At 43.0% G+C, this 13,447-nt stretch overlaps 2 protein-coding genes across 7 annotated transcripts in view; both read left to right on the top strand.

The window, feature by feature from the left end:
* The window catches only part of acsl6 (acyl-CoA synthetase long chain family member 6), a 109,845-nt gene extending 107,420 nt beyond the window's left edge, over positions 1–2,425 (top strand). For 5 of the 6 annotated variants that reach the window (XM_071339478.1, XM_071339483.1, XM_071339481.1 and 2 more), the window contains 2 exons: positions 245–316; positions 479–2,425. In XM_071339478.1, the coding sequence (XP_071195579.1) occupies positions 245–316; positions 479–619 (213 nt within the window). In that variant the 3' untranslated portion in view covers positions 620–2,425. The remainder of the gene's footprint in view (positions 1–244; positions 317–478) is intronic. The other variant, XM_071339484.1, reaches the window with a different exon arrangement.
* A 7,139-nt stretch (positions 2,426–9,564) lies between these two features.
* On the top strand, positions 9,565–12,555 carry LOC139537746 (uncharacterized). Its single transcript, XM_071339467.1, has 10 exons — positions 9,565–9,682; positions 10,019–10,157; positions 10,536–10,626; positions 10,825–10,879; positions 10,961–10,997; positions 11,132–11,257; positions 11,379–11,504; positions 11,783–11,822; positions 11,930–11,964; positions 12,093–12,555. The coding sequence occupies exons 1-10, from the start codon at positions 9,662–9,664 to the stop codon at positions 12,185–12,187; spliced, it is 765 nt and encodes a 254-aa protein (XP_071195568.1). The 5' UTR covers positions 9,565–9,661; the 3' UTR covers positions 12,188–12,555.
* Positions 12,556–13,447: the final 892 nt, after the last annotated feature.

The raw sequence follows: 13,447 nt of genomic DNA, 5'->3' as shown, positions 1-13,447 counted from the left end.
ATAGATGTGAAAAGATTGACGTAATCAAAAGAAAGGATTCCTGTTGCACAACATTCATATCTAGGTACTGCGCTTTTAGAGAAAGATCATCAGATCCTCAGACCCTGAGTAAACTGATTCAAGAAAAAGAAAGGGCACCTTGTTGAACCCTTTGAGTTGTTGAATAGATCGACATAACACAACACATGGTATTGTCTTAGAGTCATGGTACGGTGTCTTGTCTTGTGTGTGTGTGTATGTAAAGGTCCTGAAGAAAGCCATCATGGAAGACTTGCAGAGACTGGGCAAGGCCAGTGGCCTCCACTCGTTTGAGCAGGTGTGTGTGTGTGTGTGTGTCAATTGTGAGGTGTTCATTGGTGAGGGCAAATGACAACTCTCTGAAAGCGAATACCTAGATGATGATGACAAATAGCTGATATGCACACTTGACCTGGCAAAGGATCCTGTCTACATTCTAATGTATTCTGTCTGTCCCAAGGTGAAAAACATCCACATCCACAACGAGCAGTTCTCCATACAGAATGGCCTGTTGACTCCCACATTAAAAGCGAAGAGACCCGAGCTGAGGGAGTTTTTCAAGGAGAAGATCGAAGACCTGTACGAAAACATCTCCATGTGAAACACTACCACCGAATAAACGTTTCTCAGCAACATCACTCCTCATTTAACATTTGTCATTCACTCCCCTTCACCCCCATCCAACCACAAAACAGACTCAAACCAACCAAACAAGTTACTGACCGTGGGTCAGGAAGGAAGTATCAACTTAGCTCTTTGGACACCCACTGACCGAGTTCTGTCTGCTGCTCCAGGGCAGCCTAGCAGTGTGTTGGGCCAGTAACCGAAAGGTTGCTGGTTTGAATACCTGAACTGACAAGGTGAAAAATCTGTTGATGTGCCCTTGAGCAAGGCAATTAACCCTAATTTGCTCCAGGGGCGCCGTACTACTATGGCTGACCCTGTGAAACAACACATTTCACCTACAGTACTCGGTATATGTGACAATACATCTGTGTTATTTTTTTCAATGTAGAGCTAAAACCAAATCAGCCTCATCTCTTATCTTGAAACGCCAGCAACAGACAGTCAACATAGCCTGCATGCTCCTCTTTCTTTTGTAGACCTTTCAAAACATTACAAAAAAATGATGCAATCTTTAAGTTTTTCTCCATGATGTGCTCAGAGAATTTGCCTGGTAAGAACATACCGACCTCAAATAAGGGCATTGCATGCAGTGTGCCCTGCATTGCTGGGACCGTTGTTACAGGAGACTTCAAAATGAGTCCTGGGCTTTTAAGGCAGTCAATAGGGGTGTAAAAACGTTTTGTCTGTTGCAAAACTTTTTCCAACAGAAACAGCTTAATCAAAACGTAAAACGTTTTTTCAACAAAAACTAGAGTTTTATTGGACAAATTCAGGTAGGCCCCAACCTGTTCAATTTGTTCTGTTTGCTTCCATTTGGTTCCTAGAGTAAATGGTAAACGCTTTCCATGCAAGGCAAAACTTTTGCAACGGAATCCGACTAATGAATACACCCCTGGTATACCAACACCGTCAACGGTCATACTGCAAAGCTTTCTCATGTAGTCGAGATCGACAAGCTCCACTCATTGATGGAGGTTAAAACAAAATGGACTGTGAAAATGTGGGTTTATGTAGTACAAATGTAATGGCTTTTGAGTTAATTTCAGTCCCAAATTATTACTATGTGGATGTACATATTAAGGACAACTAGACATAAGCATATTTAAGCAATGGTTTGAATGGATTTTTTGCGTGTAGTGAGATGAATTGTAACTTTATTTAATCTGTTGTCAAATGGAATCAGCACCATATCCTTGTATTGAATGAGTGCAGCAACAGGGATTAGGGGTGGGGTTGGGATGGGGCAGAGAAAAATAAAATACATTCTGGAATGATTTTAATTTATTATTTCTTTATTCTTTTCCATGTCAAGCAATGCTTAAACAAACTAAAACAGAATTACCTTTGCATTGCAACATTTGGCTGGGCAATATAGACAGAAAGTGTTAAAGGCCCAGTGGAGACACAAATGTGATTTCCTGCGTTTTATATATATTTCCAACCTGAGGTTGGAATAATACTGTGAAATTGTGAAAATTATGAGAATACAATCATTTTTATTGTAAGAGCTGTTTGAAATTTGTTCCCATTTTGGTGTCAGGTTATTTTGGCCTTCCATGGTGACATCACTATGCAGTAAATCAGTTAATAAACCAATAAGAAAGAGTTCCAAACCTCTCTGCCAATAACTGCACATCCAGTTTTACCCTCGCCACTCAAACCTGCCCTAGACAGTCCTAGAAAAATTATTGCTTGATAAATGGCTCTTTGCTAAGAATGTATTATTATTTAAAAAATGTACCACTTTATTTGAAAAAATAAATCACAGTATGGTACTTAATTTTTTACCCTGAAATGATCTGATATTGAGATCTGCATTGGACCTTTAAAGGGATACTGCGAGATTCGGGCCTTTGTTCTACTTACCCAGAGTCTGATGAACTCGTGGATACCATTTTTATGTCTCTGTACCCGTACCCGTATGTTTCTGTACCCATAGACTTCCAGTCATTGCGCTAACGCTAGTAAGCATTTGCTTGTGAAACTAGAGCTAACTTACTTTGTACTGCACAGAGACATAACGATTGTATCCACGAGTTTATCTGACTCTGGGTAAGTAGAACAAGGGCAATATAATAGCAATGATCATGGTAGTGATATAGGGTGATAAGATCAAATCAAAGTCTATTGGTCGCGTACGCAGTTTAGCAGGTGTTGTGGCGGGTGCAGCGAAATGCTTATGTTCTAGTTCCTATCAATCAATGCAGTAAATGTCAAACAAGCACACAATAATACAAAGTATAAATGTAGTACAGTACAATACAAAGTACAAATGTAGTACAGTAGTAGATATGTAAACATGGTTAAAGTGACAGTGTTCATTTAGTATGTACATAGGGCAGCAGTCCGTAAGGTGCAGGGTAAAGTATGCAACAGTTGGACACAGTCTCCATTGATATGTGTCTCCTGACCTTGACACAGGTAAAGTGGCTGAGTGATTGGTTTACCTCTTCTGTAGGTTTACTTTGGCACAACAAAAGTCTACTTGGAGCTAGCGTCCTAGTGCATGCTTCTTCTTATCAGCAGCCAACAACTACAATGTTGAGAGCTGAAGGTCTACAGGGCATACTTTCTTCCAAGTACCTCAGATGAAGTTTCATCATCATAGTTGATGTTTGATTTTAGTAGGGGAAAGGCTGCACTTACAGAGCCTCTGAAATATGTTTGTGAGCAGCAGGACCTCAAATAGTCTGTTACAGTTTACCAATTAACCTCAGTATCAGTGTCATGTTTTTAAAAAAAATGATCCTACTCTAACTCAAAGGCTATCAATTGTAATTTTAGTGGAGGTTGTTCAGTGAACTTCGCACATGTGATTGTCTTTTAACTGAGGCCTGAAGACTAGCCCACAAAGTAAATGCTTACAGCAGGCTAACCCAGTCTTGTGACACACGTTGCGTTCCCTTGCTCAGACGTTGCATGCGTCAACCAAAGGTTGCGTGTCACGTCATCGACTGTGTCATCGACTGACAGATTGATATAACATATTATCTGGTTAGCTGATACGTAAAATACCTATCCAGGCGTTGTAAGACCTGGCAGGCTTCAGCAACGCCTGGGCAGAGGAATACGCCCATAGACGACCAGGGCTCAAACCATAGCATTTATTACACTTTTTCCAGACAAGACAGACGCAAATTAATATAATACATTTGCAAAATTCAGCTCATTTTATTTGGTCAAAACAATATTTCCGGGCATCCCGAGTAGCGGTTGGGCTCTACTTGGCACATTGTGCTCTAGCGACACTCCCCGTTCGCCAATGAACGGTTACCTCCGACACATTGGTGTGGCTGGCTTCCGGGTTAAGCTGGCGGGTATTAAGGAGCGCGGTTAGGCGGGTCATGTTTCGGAGATCACATGACTCCACCTACGCCTCTCCAGAGACCATTGGGGAGTTGCAGCGATGAGACAAGATCGAAATTGGGGAGAAAAAGGGGGGTAAAATACCAACAACAACAAGAAAGAAAATAATACTTGACTTATCTGATTTAAGCCCTTGGCTCCAATAAAAGGAGCATAGGCCATAGACAAATGTCCTCCTCCATCTCACTCGTTTCGGGGCAAGTTTTTCCAGGTCTCACCATGTTGAGGCTACTTTCAGTCATTTCTGCCTGGACAAATAAGCCTACACCTGTCACTGAACATCAAACTGGAAAAATGTGTCACACTCATATCCCTCAAGTTTCTGCATAAATACACGCTGTTCAGACGATCACATGAATCCACTTCACAGATAAGATGTGATTGGCGTAGGCCTATTTGGGGAGTACATTGGATCTGGAAGAACAGGCATGCTTGTACAGCACTTTTGTAAATTAATTTGTGGAATGAAAGGAATAAAAAGGAATTGCAAGTGAAACCACGGGACTGGTTAGGCATCAATGAAGATTACATAGCAACATTCCAACTGATGATCAGATCACAAAGAATCCTGTAGTATGTTTAAAAATATATGAATAATATGTTTTACGGTAAATCTAAATGATGGGTAGATAGGACAGGAATCAAACTGTACATGTTGGATATTTTAATATTCAGTGTTTTTCCTTCTTTGACTAATGACACTGTTTAAGGTGAGTGGTCATGTCTCAAACCAGCTACAGGGTTACCGTACTCTATTTTTGTATTTCACGTTTATGGCCAGCAGGGAGCGCCAACATAATTAGGGGAACATCTCCACACATTTTTTTCCAGCTGAATCTCTGGAAAAGTTTTTTGGGGTGCCAAGATGACGGGCAGGCCTACACCCGAATTGTTGTTGGACTTGGAGGTGGAGTCAGAGGATCCCATAGAGTTCGATAAGAAAGCGGGCAGTGAAAAAAACAAAAAAAACAGGAACATATTAACAGAAAATATGGAGTGCTGCAGAACGAAATTGAACATGACGAGAGTGAGGATGAATTAACTAAGGTGGCAGGTGCTGTGAAAACCGTAGAGTTTGAGCCTCCTCCCGATGGTGATGAAGATGATTTTGGCCCAGTGGGAGAAAGATTTTTGGAGAGAATGGATTGTTCGTCACCAAGCTCGAGACCCTGGGTCTCGACCCCGCCCTGTGCAACTGGGTCCTGGACTTCCTGACGGGCCGCCCCCAGGTGGTGAGGGTAGGTAACAACATCTCCACCCCGCTGATCCTCAACACTGGGGCCCCACAAGGGTGCGTTCTGAGCCCTCTCCTGTACTCCCTGTTCACCCACGACTGCGTGGCCATGCACGCCTCCAACTCAATCATCAAGTTTGCGGATGACACTACAGTGGTAGGCTTGATTACCAACAACGACGAGACGGCCTACAGGGAGGAGGTGAGGGCCCTCGGAGTGTGGTGTCAGGAAAATAACCTCACACTCAACGTCAACAAAACAAAGGAGATGATTGTGGACTTCAGGAAACAGCAGAGGGAGCACCCCCCTATCCACATCGACGGGTCAGTAGTGGAGAAGGTGGAAAGTTTTAAGTTCCTCGGTGTACACATCACGGACAAACTGAATTGGTCCACCCACACAGACAGCGTCGTGAAGAAGGCGCAGCAGCGCCTCTTCAACCTCAGGAGGCTGAAGAAATTCGGCTTGTCACCAAAAGCACTCACAAACTTCTACAGATGCACAATCGAGAGCATCCTGTCGGGCTGTATCACCGCCTGGTACGGCAACTGCTCCGCCCACAACCGTAAGGCTCTCCAGAGGGTAGTGAGGTCTGCAGAACTCATCACCGGGGGCAAACTACCTGCCCTCCAGGACACCTACACCACCCGATGTCACAGGAAGGCCATAAAGATCATCAAGGACAACAACCACCCAAGCCACTGCCTGTTCACCCCGCTATCATCCAGAAGGCGAGGTCAGTACAGGTGCATCAAAGCAGGGACCGAGAGACTGAAAAACAGCTTCTATCTCAAGGCCATCAGACTGTTAAACAGCCACCACTAACATTTAGCGGCCGCTGCCAACATACTGACTCAACTCCAGCCACTTTAAAAATGGGAATTGATGGAAATTATGTAAAAATGTACCACTAGCCACTTTAAACAATGCCACTTAATATAATGTTTACATACCCTACATTACCCATCTCATATGTATATACTGTACTCTATATCATCTACTGCATCTTGCCATCTTTATGTAATACATGTACCACTAGCCACTTTAAACTATGCCACTTTATGTTTACATACCCTACAGTACTCATCTCATATGTATATACCGTACTCTATACCATCTACTGCATCTTGCCTATGCCGTTCTGTACCACCACTCATTCATATATCTTTATGTACATATTCTTTATCCCTTTACACTTGTGTGTGTATAAGGTAGTAGTTGTGGAATTGTTAGGTTAGATTACTTGTTGGTTATTACTGCATTGTCGGAACTAGAAGCACAAGCATTTCGCTACACTCGCATTAACATCTGCTAACCATGTGTATGTGACTAATAAAATTTGATTTGATTTGATTTGATTTGCCTTCTGGCTGATCCGTATGTGGTGTCACGATGGGTGGAAAAGAGGTTGGGGATTGTTAGGTTGTTGAAAGTGACTTAAAGTGGAATCGTGTAGATTTTTTAAGCGTTTATGCCCTCCAGAGGGAGCGTGCACCTCCGCACCACGCGACTGGAGAAAATAAGTGTGACATGCTTTCCTCTCCAGAGCAGAGCGCCGTTGAAAGGAGTGATAACTGGAGTGGCATTAAGTGTTGAAGAGGGTCAACTGAAGTTGAAGATTCCCAGTGTTTGTGACGCACGCCGTTTGGTGTGACTCAAACCTGTGGAGAGGTGGTGAAACAGAGAAGACACCGTGTGTACTACTGAGCTTTGATGCAGAGTCTTCACCAGATAAAGTCCACTGACGTGTTTTAGGTGTCAAGCGTATGGCTTATGTAGCAGTAGTGTGTAGGAGGGAGATTCATGGATGTAAGAAGTGTGCAGGAGGACATGAGACAAAGGAATGTGTAGTATCGGTGGAAAAGGTTGTGTATTAACTGTAGTGGTACCCATGGTGCTGGAGATTAGAGGGGTCTGGTGAAAGGCAGGTTGAGGTTGCCAGGATCAGAGTATGGCAGAAGATGTGCTATGCTGAGGCAGTAAAGAGAGTATTAGAGGAAGATGGGTCCAGGGTGAGGGTGAGGGATCCTAAGAGGATCCCTGTGAGGAGGCCGAGGCCGATAGAGAGTGATAGGAATAACACATGCTTCAGTAAGTTTCTTTTTTGTTGGCATTCATGGCCATGGATGTCAATTGTACCTCAGCAATGGAACTTAAATCACAGAGGATAGATGTTGTGGTGGCAGCTGCAGAGAACTACTTGGGTGATTGTTTAGACTGTTTTGATCACGCGGACTGGGATATGTTCCGGGTAGCCTCTTTGAATAACATTTACGAATACACGAATACGGTGACTGAGTTCATCAGGAAGTGTATTGGAGAGGTTGTACTCACTGTGACTTTTAAAACCTACTCAAACCAGAAACCGTGGATAGATGGCAGTATTCGTGGAAAACTGAAAGTGCGAACCACCACATTTAACCACGGCAAGGTGACTGGGAATGTGGCCAAATACAAACAGTGTAGTTATTCCCTCAGTAAGGCAACCAAATAGTTAAAACATCAGCACAGAGACAGTGGAGTCGCAATTCAACAGCTCAGACACAAGACATATGTGGCAGGGTCTACAGACAATCACGGATTACAAAGGGAAAACCAGCCACGTCGCGCACACTGACGTCTTGCTTCCGGACAAGCTAAACACCTTCTTTGCCCACTTTGAGGATAATACAGTGTCACTGACGCGGCCCACTACCAAGGACTGGGCTCTCCTTCTCCATGACCGACGTAAGACATTTAAGCATGTTAACCCTCGCTAGGCTGCCGGCCCAGACGGCATCACTAGCCGCGTCCTCAGAGCATGCACAAACCAGCTGGCTGGAGTGTTTACGGGCATAATAAATCTCTCCCTATCCCAGTCTGCTGTCCCCACTTGCTTCAAGATGTCCACCTTTGTTCCTGTTCCCAAGAAAGCAAAGGTAACTGAACTAATGACTATTGCCCTGTAGCACTCACTTCTGTCATCATGAAGTGCTTTGAGAGGCTAGTTAAGGATCATATCAGCTCTACCTTACCTGACACTCTAGACCCACTTCAATTTGCTTACCGCCGCAATAGAGCCACAGACGATGCAATCGCCATCGCTTTGCGCACTGCCCTATCCAATCTGGACAAGAGGAATATCTATGTAAGAATGCTGAATGCAGACCCCCCCTGTACTCCCTGTTCACCCATGACTGCGTGGCCACGCACGCCTCCAACTCAATCATCAAGTTTGCAGACGACACAACAGTAGTAGGCCTGATTACCAACAATGACGAGAGAGTGGTGCCAGGAAAATAATCTCTCACTCAATATCAACAAAACAAAGGAGCGGATCGTGGACTTCAGGGAACAACAGAGGGAGCACGCCCCTATCCACATCGACGGGACTGCAGTAGAGAAAGTGGATAGCTTCAAGTTCCTCTGCATAGACATCACTGACGATCTGAAATGGTCCAACCACACAGACAGTGTGGTGAAGAAGGCGCAACAGCGCCTCTTCAACCTCAGGTGGCTGAATAAAGTTGCCTTGGCCCCTAAAATCCTCACAAACTTTTACAGATGCACAATTGAGAGCATCCTGTCGGGCTATATCACCACCTGCAACCGCAGGGCTCTCCAGAGGGTGGTGAGCTCTGCCCAACACATCACCGGGTGCAAACTACCTGCCCTCCAGGACACCTACAGCACCCGATTGTCACAGGAAGGCCAAAAAGATCATCAAGGACAACAACCACCCGAGCTATGGCTTGTTCACCCCGCTATCATCCAGAAGGCGAAGTCAGTACAGGTGCATCAAAGCTGAGACCGAGAGACTGAAAAACAGCTTCTATCTCATTGCCATCAGACTGTTAAAAAGCCATGACTAGCGGGCTTCCACCCAGTTACGCAACCCTGTACCTTAGAGGCTGCTGCCCTATATACATAGACTTGGAATCACTGGCCACTTTAATAATGTTTACATACTACTTTAGTCATCTCATATGTATATACTATTCCACTGCATTTTAGTCAATGCCACTCAGACATTGCTCAATCAAATTTTTATATATTTCTTGAATCCAATCTTTTACTTTTAGATTTGTGTGTATTGTTGTGAATGGTGGAGATCCGCAATAACATTTGCTAAATATGTGCATTTGACCAATATTTTTTTTTTGATTTGGGTGTATGAGATTTTACTGCAGAAGAGTTACAAGATGTTTTGAATGATAGTGTCCCGTCCTCCAAGGCTGCTGGCCTGGAGTAGGAACAGATAGGACCAAACTAGTGGAATAGTGGTGAGTTTTTAATGGGTGCAATTTTTTCACAAAGTGTAATGAATTCATACTACAGAATAGTAGGCTGATACACAGCCAATACAGTAGGTGGCGCCATGCACCGATAATACTTGTTTGCGGACTGCCGTAATACCCCAGAAGAAGCAGTTGCTGATGATCCAGAGGTCTACGGAGGTTTGTGAATTTAAAAAAATAAAACTAGCTATGGCCAATGACAACGTTTTAATAATTAAATTAATAATTGTTTGTTCAAACTATCTTTCTGATTCGTTGGTTTGCTGGCTTTATACTCTAATCTAACAAGTGAAACACCTGCCTGGCCAAAAATTTAACAAACGTTGGCTACCGTTAGCTAACTACTGTAGCTAACTTAGCAGGCGTCATTATCGGGATACCCAAACACGTTCAAGTTGAAAGTTCATTCTCACCTTGCCTTCATATTAAATGGATGTAAATGCATCAATGAGCCTCGTACGTGTTTTGATTCAACTGTAACTTTTCTCTCCAAAGAATAATCGTGTTTTTGCCCGAATGGTTCGTCCAAAATGTCGGAGTGACGACACCATCACAAGACGAGAAGGAATGCTCAGCAGCAGCTCCAGAAGGCAGAGTGGCGATACGCCTCTGAAGTCAGGTTTCACAAGAGGCAGTAAGAAATGGGATGCCTTTCAATGACAGTATGAGCTACTATGATTATACCTGTCCTGAAGGCCATCTCTCCCCAGATTTCTTCAAGTGGTATCTTCATACACAGATAAGATGTAGCCATCTACAAAGTATTACAAAAACAGTTTTTGACAACCAGCTACACACGGATTTACATGCAGCACAACTGGTGGACAAAAAAGTTAAACAAGCCCAGTAGTATACTCATTCCCAAGCAGAGGTTTAACCTTGCAGAGGAAGTTAAGACTTGTTCATAGCCAATCATTAGGTTTGACTACTATGGTTGCTGATCACTTGCCTGGCAGAAGCAAATTGGTCTGGATGCCAGGCAATCTGATCAAGTCTTTTGTTTAAATTTCAGAACTGAAGGGACTCTTCCCTAAACCCCTCTGCGCACGGCGAAAAGGCCATGCTCTGTCACCCATAAATGAGTCAACATGCACTGATCACGGGTGAGCTGCTTCATCTGTTAAACAATTTATAACAATCAGATAAGGGTTGAGTCCCAAATGGTACCCTATTCCCCATTTAGAGATCTATGTTTGACCAGTGCCATGGGGTGCCATTTGGGATGCAGACAGGTAAGATTTGAAGCTAGCATTAATGTGACTGCTCATTCCTAGTACATACCATTATGTGTGCCTCAACAGATCTGTATCGTCAACTGGTCCCTGGATGAACAGAATGCTGGAATCAAATGGAACTGTGAGTGAAAAGTCATTAAACCAGTTTGCATCACCTCCGATTCACTTGACTAACTTATCACTCTCCATTTTCTCTTTTCAGGAGAGCACAATACATTATAGCACAGAAGACGGTTCAAGTTGAGTTAGGAACATGTTTTTTTTTGTCAGTTAATGGATAAACCCATGCTCACTTTGGTCCTTCATGTTGTGGATTGGTAATTGCAAATGGGTCAAAGTTTACTATTGAACGTAATATTTTTTCTATTTGCAGTTTCACAAGTGGGTGTTTCCTCCCTCCTGTTGGATTGTGATGAGACGGACTCTGCTGACATCTCCAGCGATACTAGCTCCAGCAGTCTGCCCTCACCTGAGCAGTTCCGCAGAGAGAAAGTCTATGGTGTGTGTGTGTGTGTTGGTCTAGGACTCAGCAGGCACTGTAAAAAGACCTGGCTGACGGCCCATGCCCTAAGAAGTTGAGTGACAGGGATTTTTCAATCCCATCTTTTTTTGCGGTTTAGAAGAGATAGTGGCCTTCCCCAGTGAGGAGATGTTGGACCTGAATGTAAAGAACTCCACTCTCCTAGATGTCAGCGATGCTGAGGACATCCACATGCAGCAGCCTCCTAACCTGTCCTCCATCATTGGTAAGAGATACAGCACAATACTGGACATACAGGATGTTACCCCAAAGGGCACCCTATTGACTTTATAGACTACTGTTTTGACCTGCGCACCCAGTGCACCACTTTTGACCAGAGACCTATCTTGGGAAAATGGTGCCATTTGGAACATAACCCAAGTTTTTGTAATTTTAATTATTATTCTTTTTAATTTTAAGGACCCTGAAACCTTGTCAACCTTGGAGAGGTTTAGTATTCCATGCTTCCTTATCTGCGCAAAATGTATTTTTTTCCCTTTGCAGACAGTTCCCAAATGAATGATGGAAAAGATCAGGAAAAAAGGTCAATTTGATTGAATGGCTCGACTCTTTGTATAAGATGTGAAATTTACTTTTTCATAGAATGAATAGTAATTTATATTCTAACAAAGAACCTTTATTTGTTCACAGCCGTTTAGCGCTACCCATTAGAAGTACATATTCAGGTATTTGCTTCTAATATATTTTATAATTATTTTTAAATAACTAATAGTAATTTGTTTTTTGAAAAAATACCTAACAAAAGCGGGAGAACGCATATAGAACTGATTATTTATTTTCCATGTATTTGTAGACAAGCTGTTCAATGCCTATGTGTCCGTTGAAAGCACACCCCTAGCTGGAGGAGTAACTGTGCCCTCAGTCCCCAAGAAAACACAAAGGGTATGAAAACACTCGCCTGTCTTATATTTCTCAGATTCTATCAGAGCTACAAGTGGCATGTAAAGAGAAACTGTGGCTCATCTGCAAGTGTAAGAATGTCAGTTAGTAATGAAGTCCTCCTCTCACAGCCAGTGACGATTAGACCCAGGAAGATCAAATGCAGGAAGAGAGTAAAATTTAGTGACTCTGTTACCACTGAGAAGATGGTAGTGAACAATGTGGAGCCTGTCAGTGACCACACGGTCAGTGAGAGGATCAGAGACACCGTAGACAACAGAGAAACTGCTGCCCCTGAAGTAGTCCCTCAAGTCCTGAAAAGACCCACACATCACTCACCAGAGCAAGCCAAGTTCTTTGACTTTGCAGACAAGAAAGAAAGAGACACCTTCTTTCAAAAGTTGAGGCAGAGGTACTCCTCCGTGAGGGTAAGCATCCTCTCTGAATTGGCAGTCTTTGAATGATTGCAGATGCCATGTATCATGAATTTGCTCTCATAGTATGTTGTTTGACTGACCATGTCCTGGTATTTTTCGTCACCAGAGTGTATTCGCCAATGTTGGTGGGCGTTCGACAGATACATTTGAAGATGAGGGTAATGTTTGGTAAGCACAATTTCTACATAGGATGAAGTCCTGCAGATGTTAGTAAAATGGTTGGTTCCTAGGACAAAAATGTCTTGCAGAAATTTCATTTTGGGGTATATTCAGAGGTGGAAATTTTCCATGGGAAATAATGGAAATATATGCAAATTAATATTAATACCATTTAAATGTAGATGTTTTTTGCATTGGATATATTTACCATATCATATGGAGACCTTATCAAAAGTAGACATAATTGCAAATGATTAAATCCTTCCAATAGAAAATTAAACGATTTAGTTATGAATTGAACTTTAATTAAATGAGTTGACTCTTCACATGGGATGATTTCACTGAACAACAAAAGGGAATATTGAATGATCCCAATGATCCATCGCATCTCCCAAAAACGTGTTCAACACATCTGTAAAATGAGTCTAGAAACTAAAGCTTTGGTTGTCTTCCTCTCAGGCTTCCATGTCTTCTCGCTGGACCTCAATGTCCACCTCTTGAACATCAGACTTTGAGACCTCATCTTCGCTGTCACTTTCCAACCTTGTTGCGGATGGCTCGTTGTCAGTCTCAAAAAGGCTCAAATTTGCCTGGGTCGCCACCAATTTTTCAACCCTTGTATTGGTCAGCCTGTTGCGTGCTTTGGTGTGTGTGTGTGTTCCCAAACAAGGAC

This window comes from Salvelinus alpinus, chromosome 13 (assembly GCF_045679555.1).
Source record: "Salvelinus alpinus chromosome 13, SLU_Salpinus.1, whole genome shotgun sequence".
In the NCBI taxonomy this organism is placed as follows: domain Eukaryota; kingdom Metazoa; phylum Chordata; class Actinopteri; order Salmoniformes; family Salmonidae; genus Salvelinus; species Salvelinus alpinus.
This window is presented reverse-complemented; position numbering and strand designations above follow the sequence as displayed.

Coding starts and splice junctions, on each gene's coding strand:
- LOC139537746 (XM_071339467.1), top strand. CDS start 9,662: ATGATCCAGAGGTCTACGGAG. Junction 11,823..11,929: donor GGAAAAGATCAGGAAAAAAG/GTCAATTTGATT, acceptor ATTTGTTCACAG/CCGTTTAGCGCTACCCATTA. Junction 11,965..12,092: donor CATTAGAAGTACATATTCAG/GTATTTGCTTCT, acceptor ATGTATTTGTAG/ACAAGCTGTTCAATGCCTAT.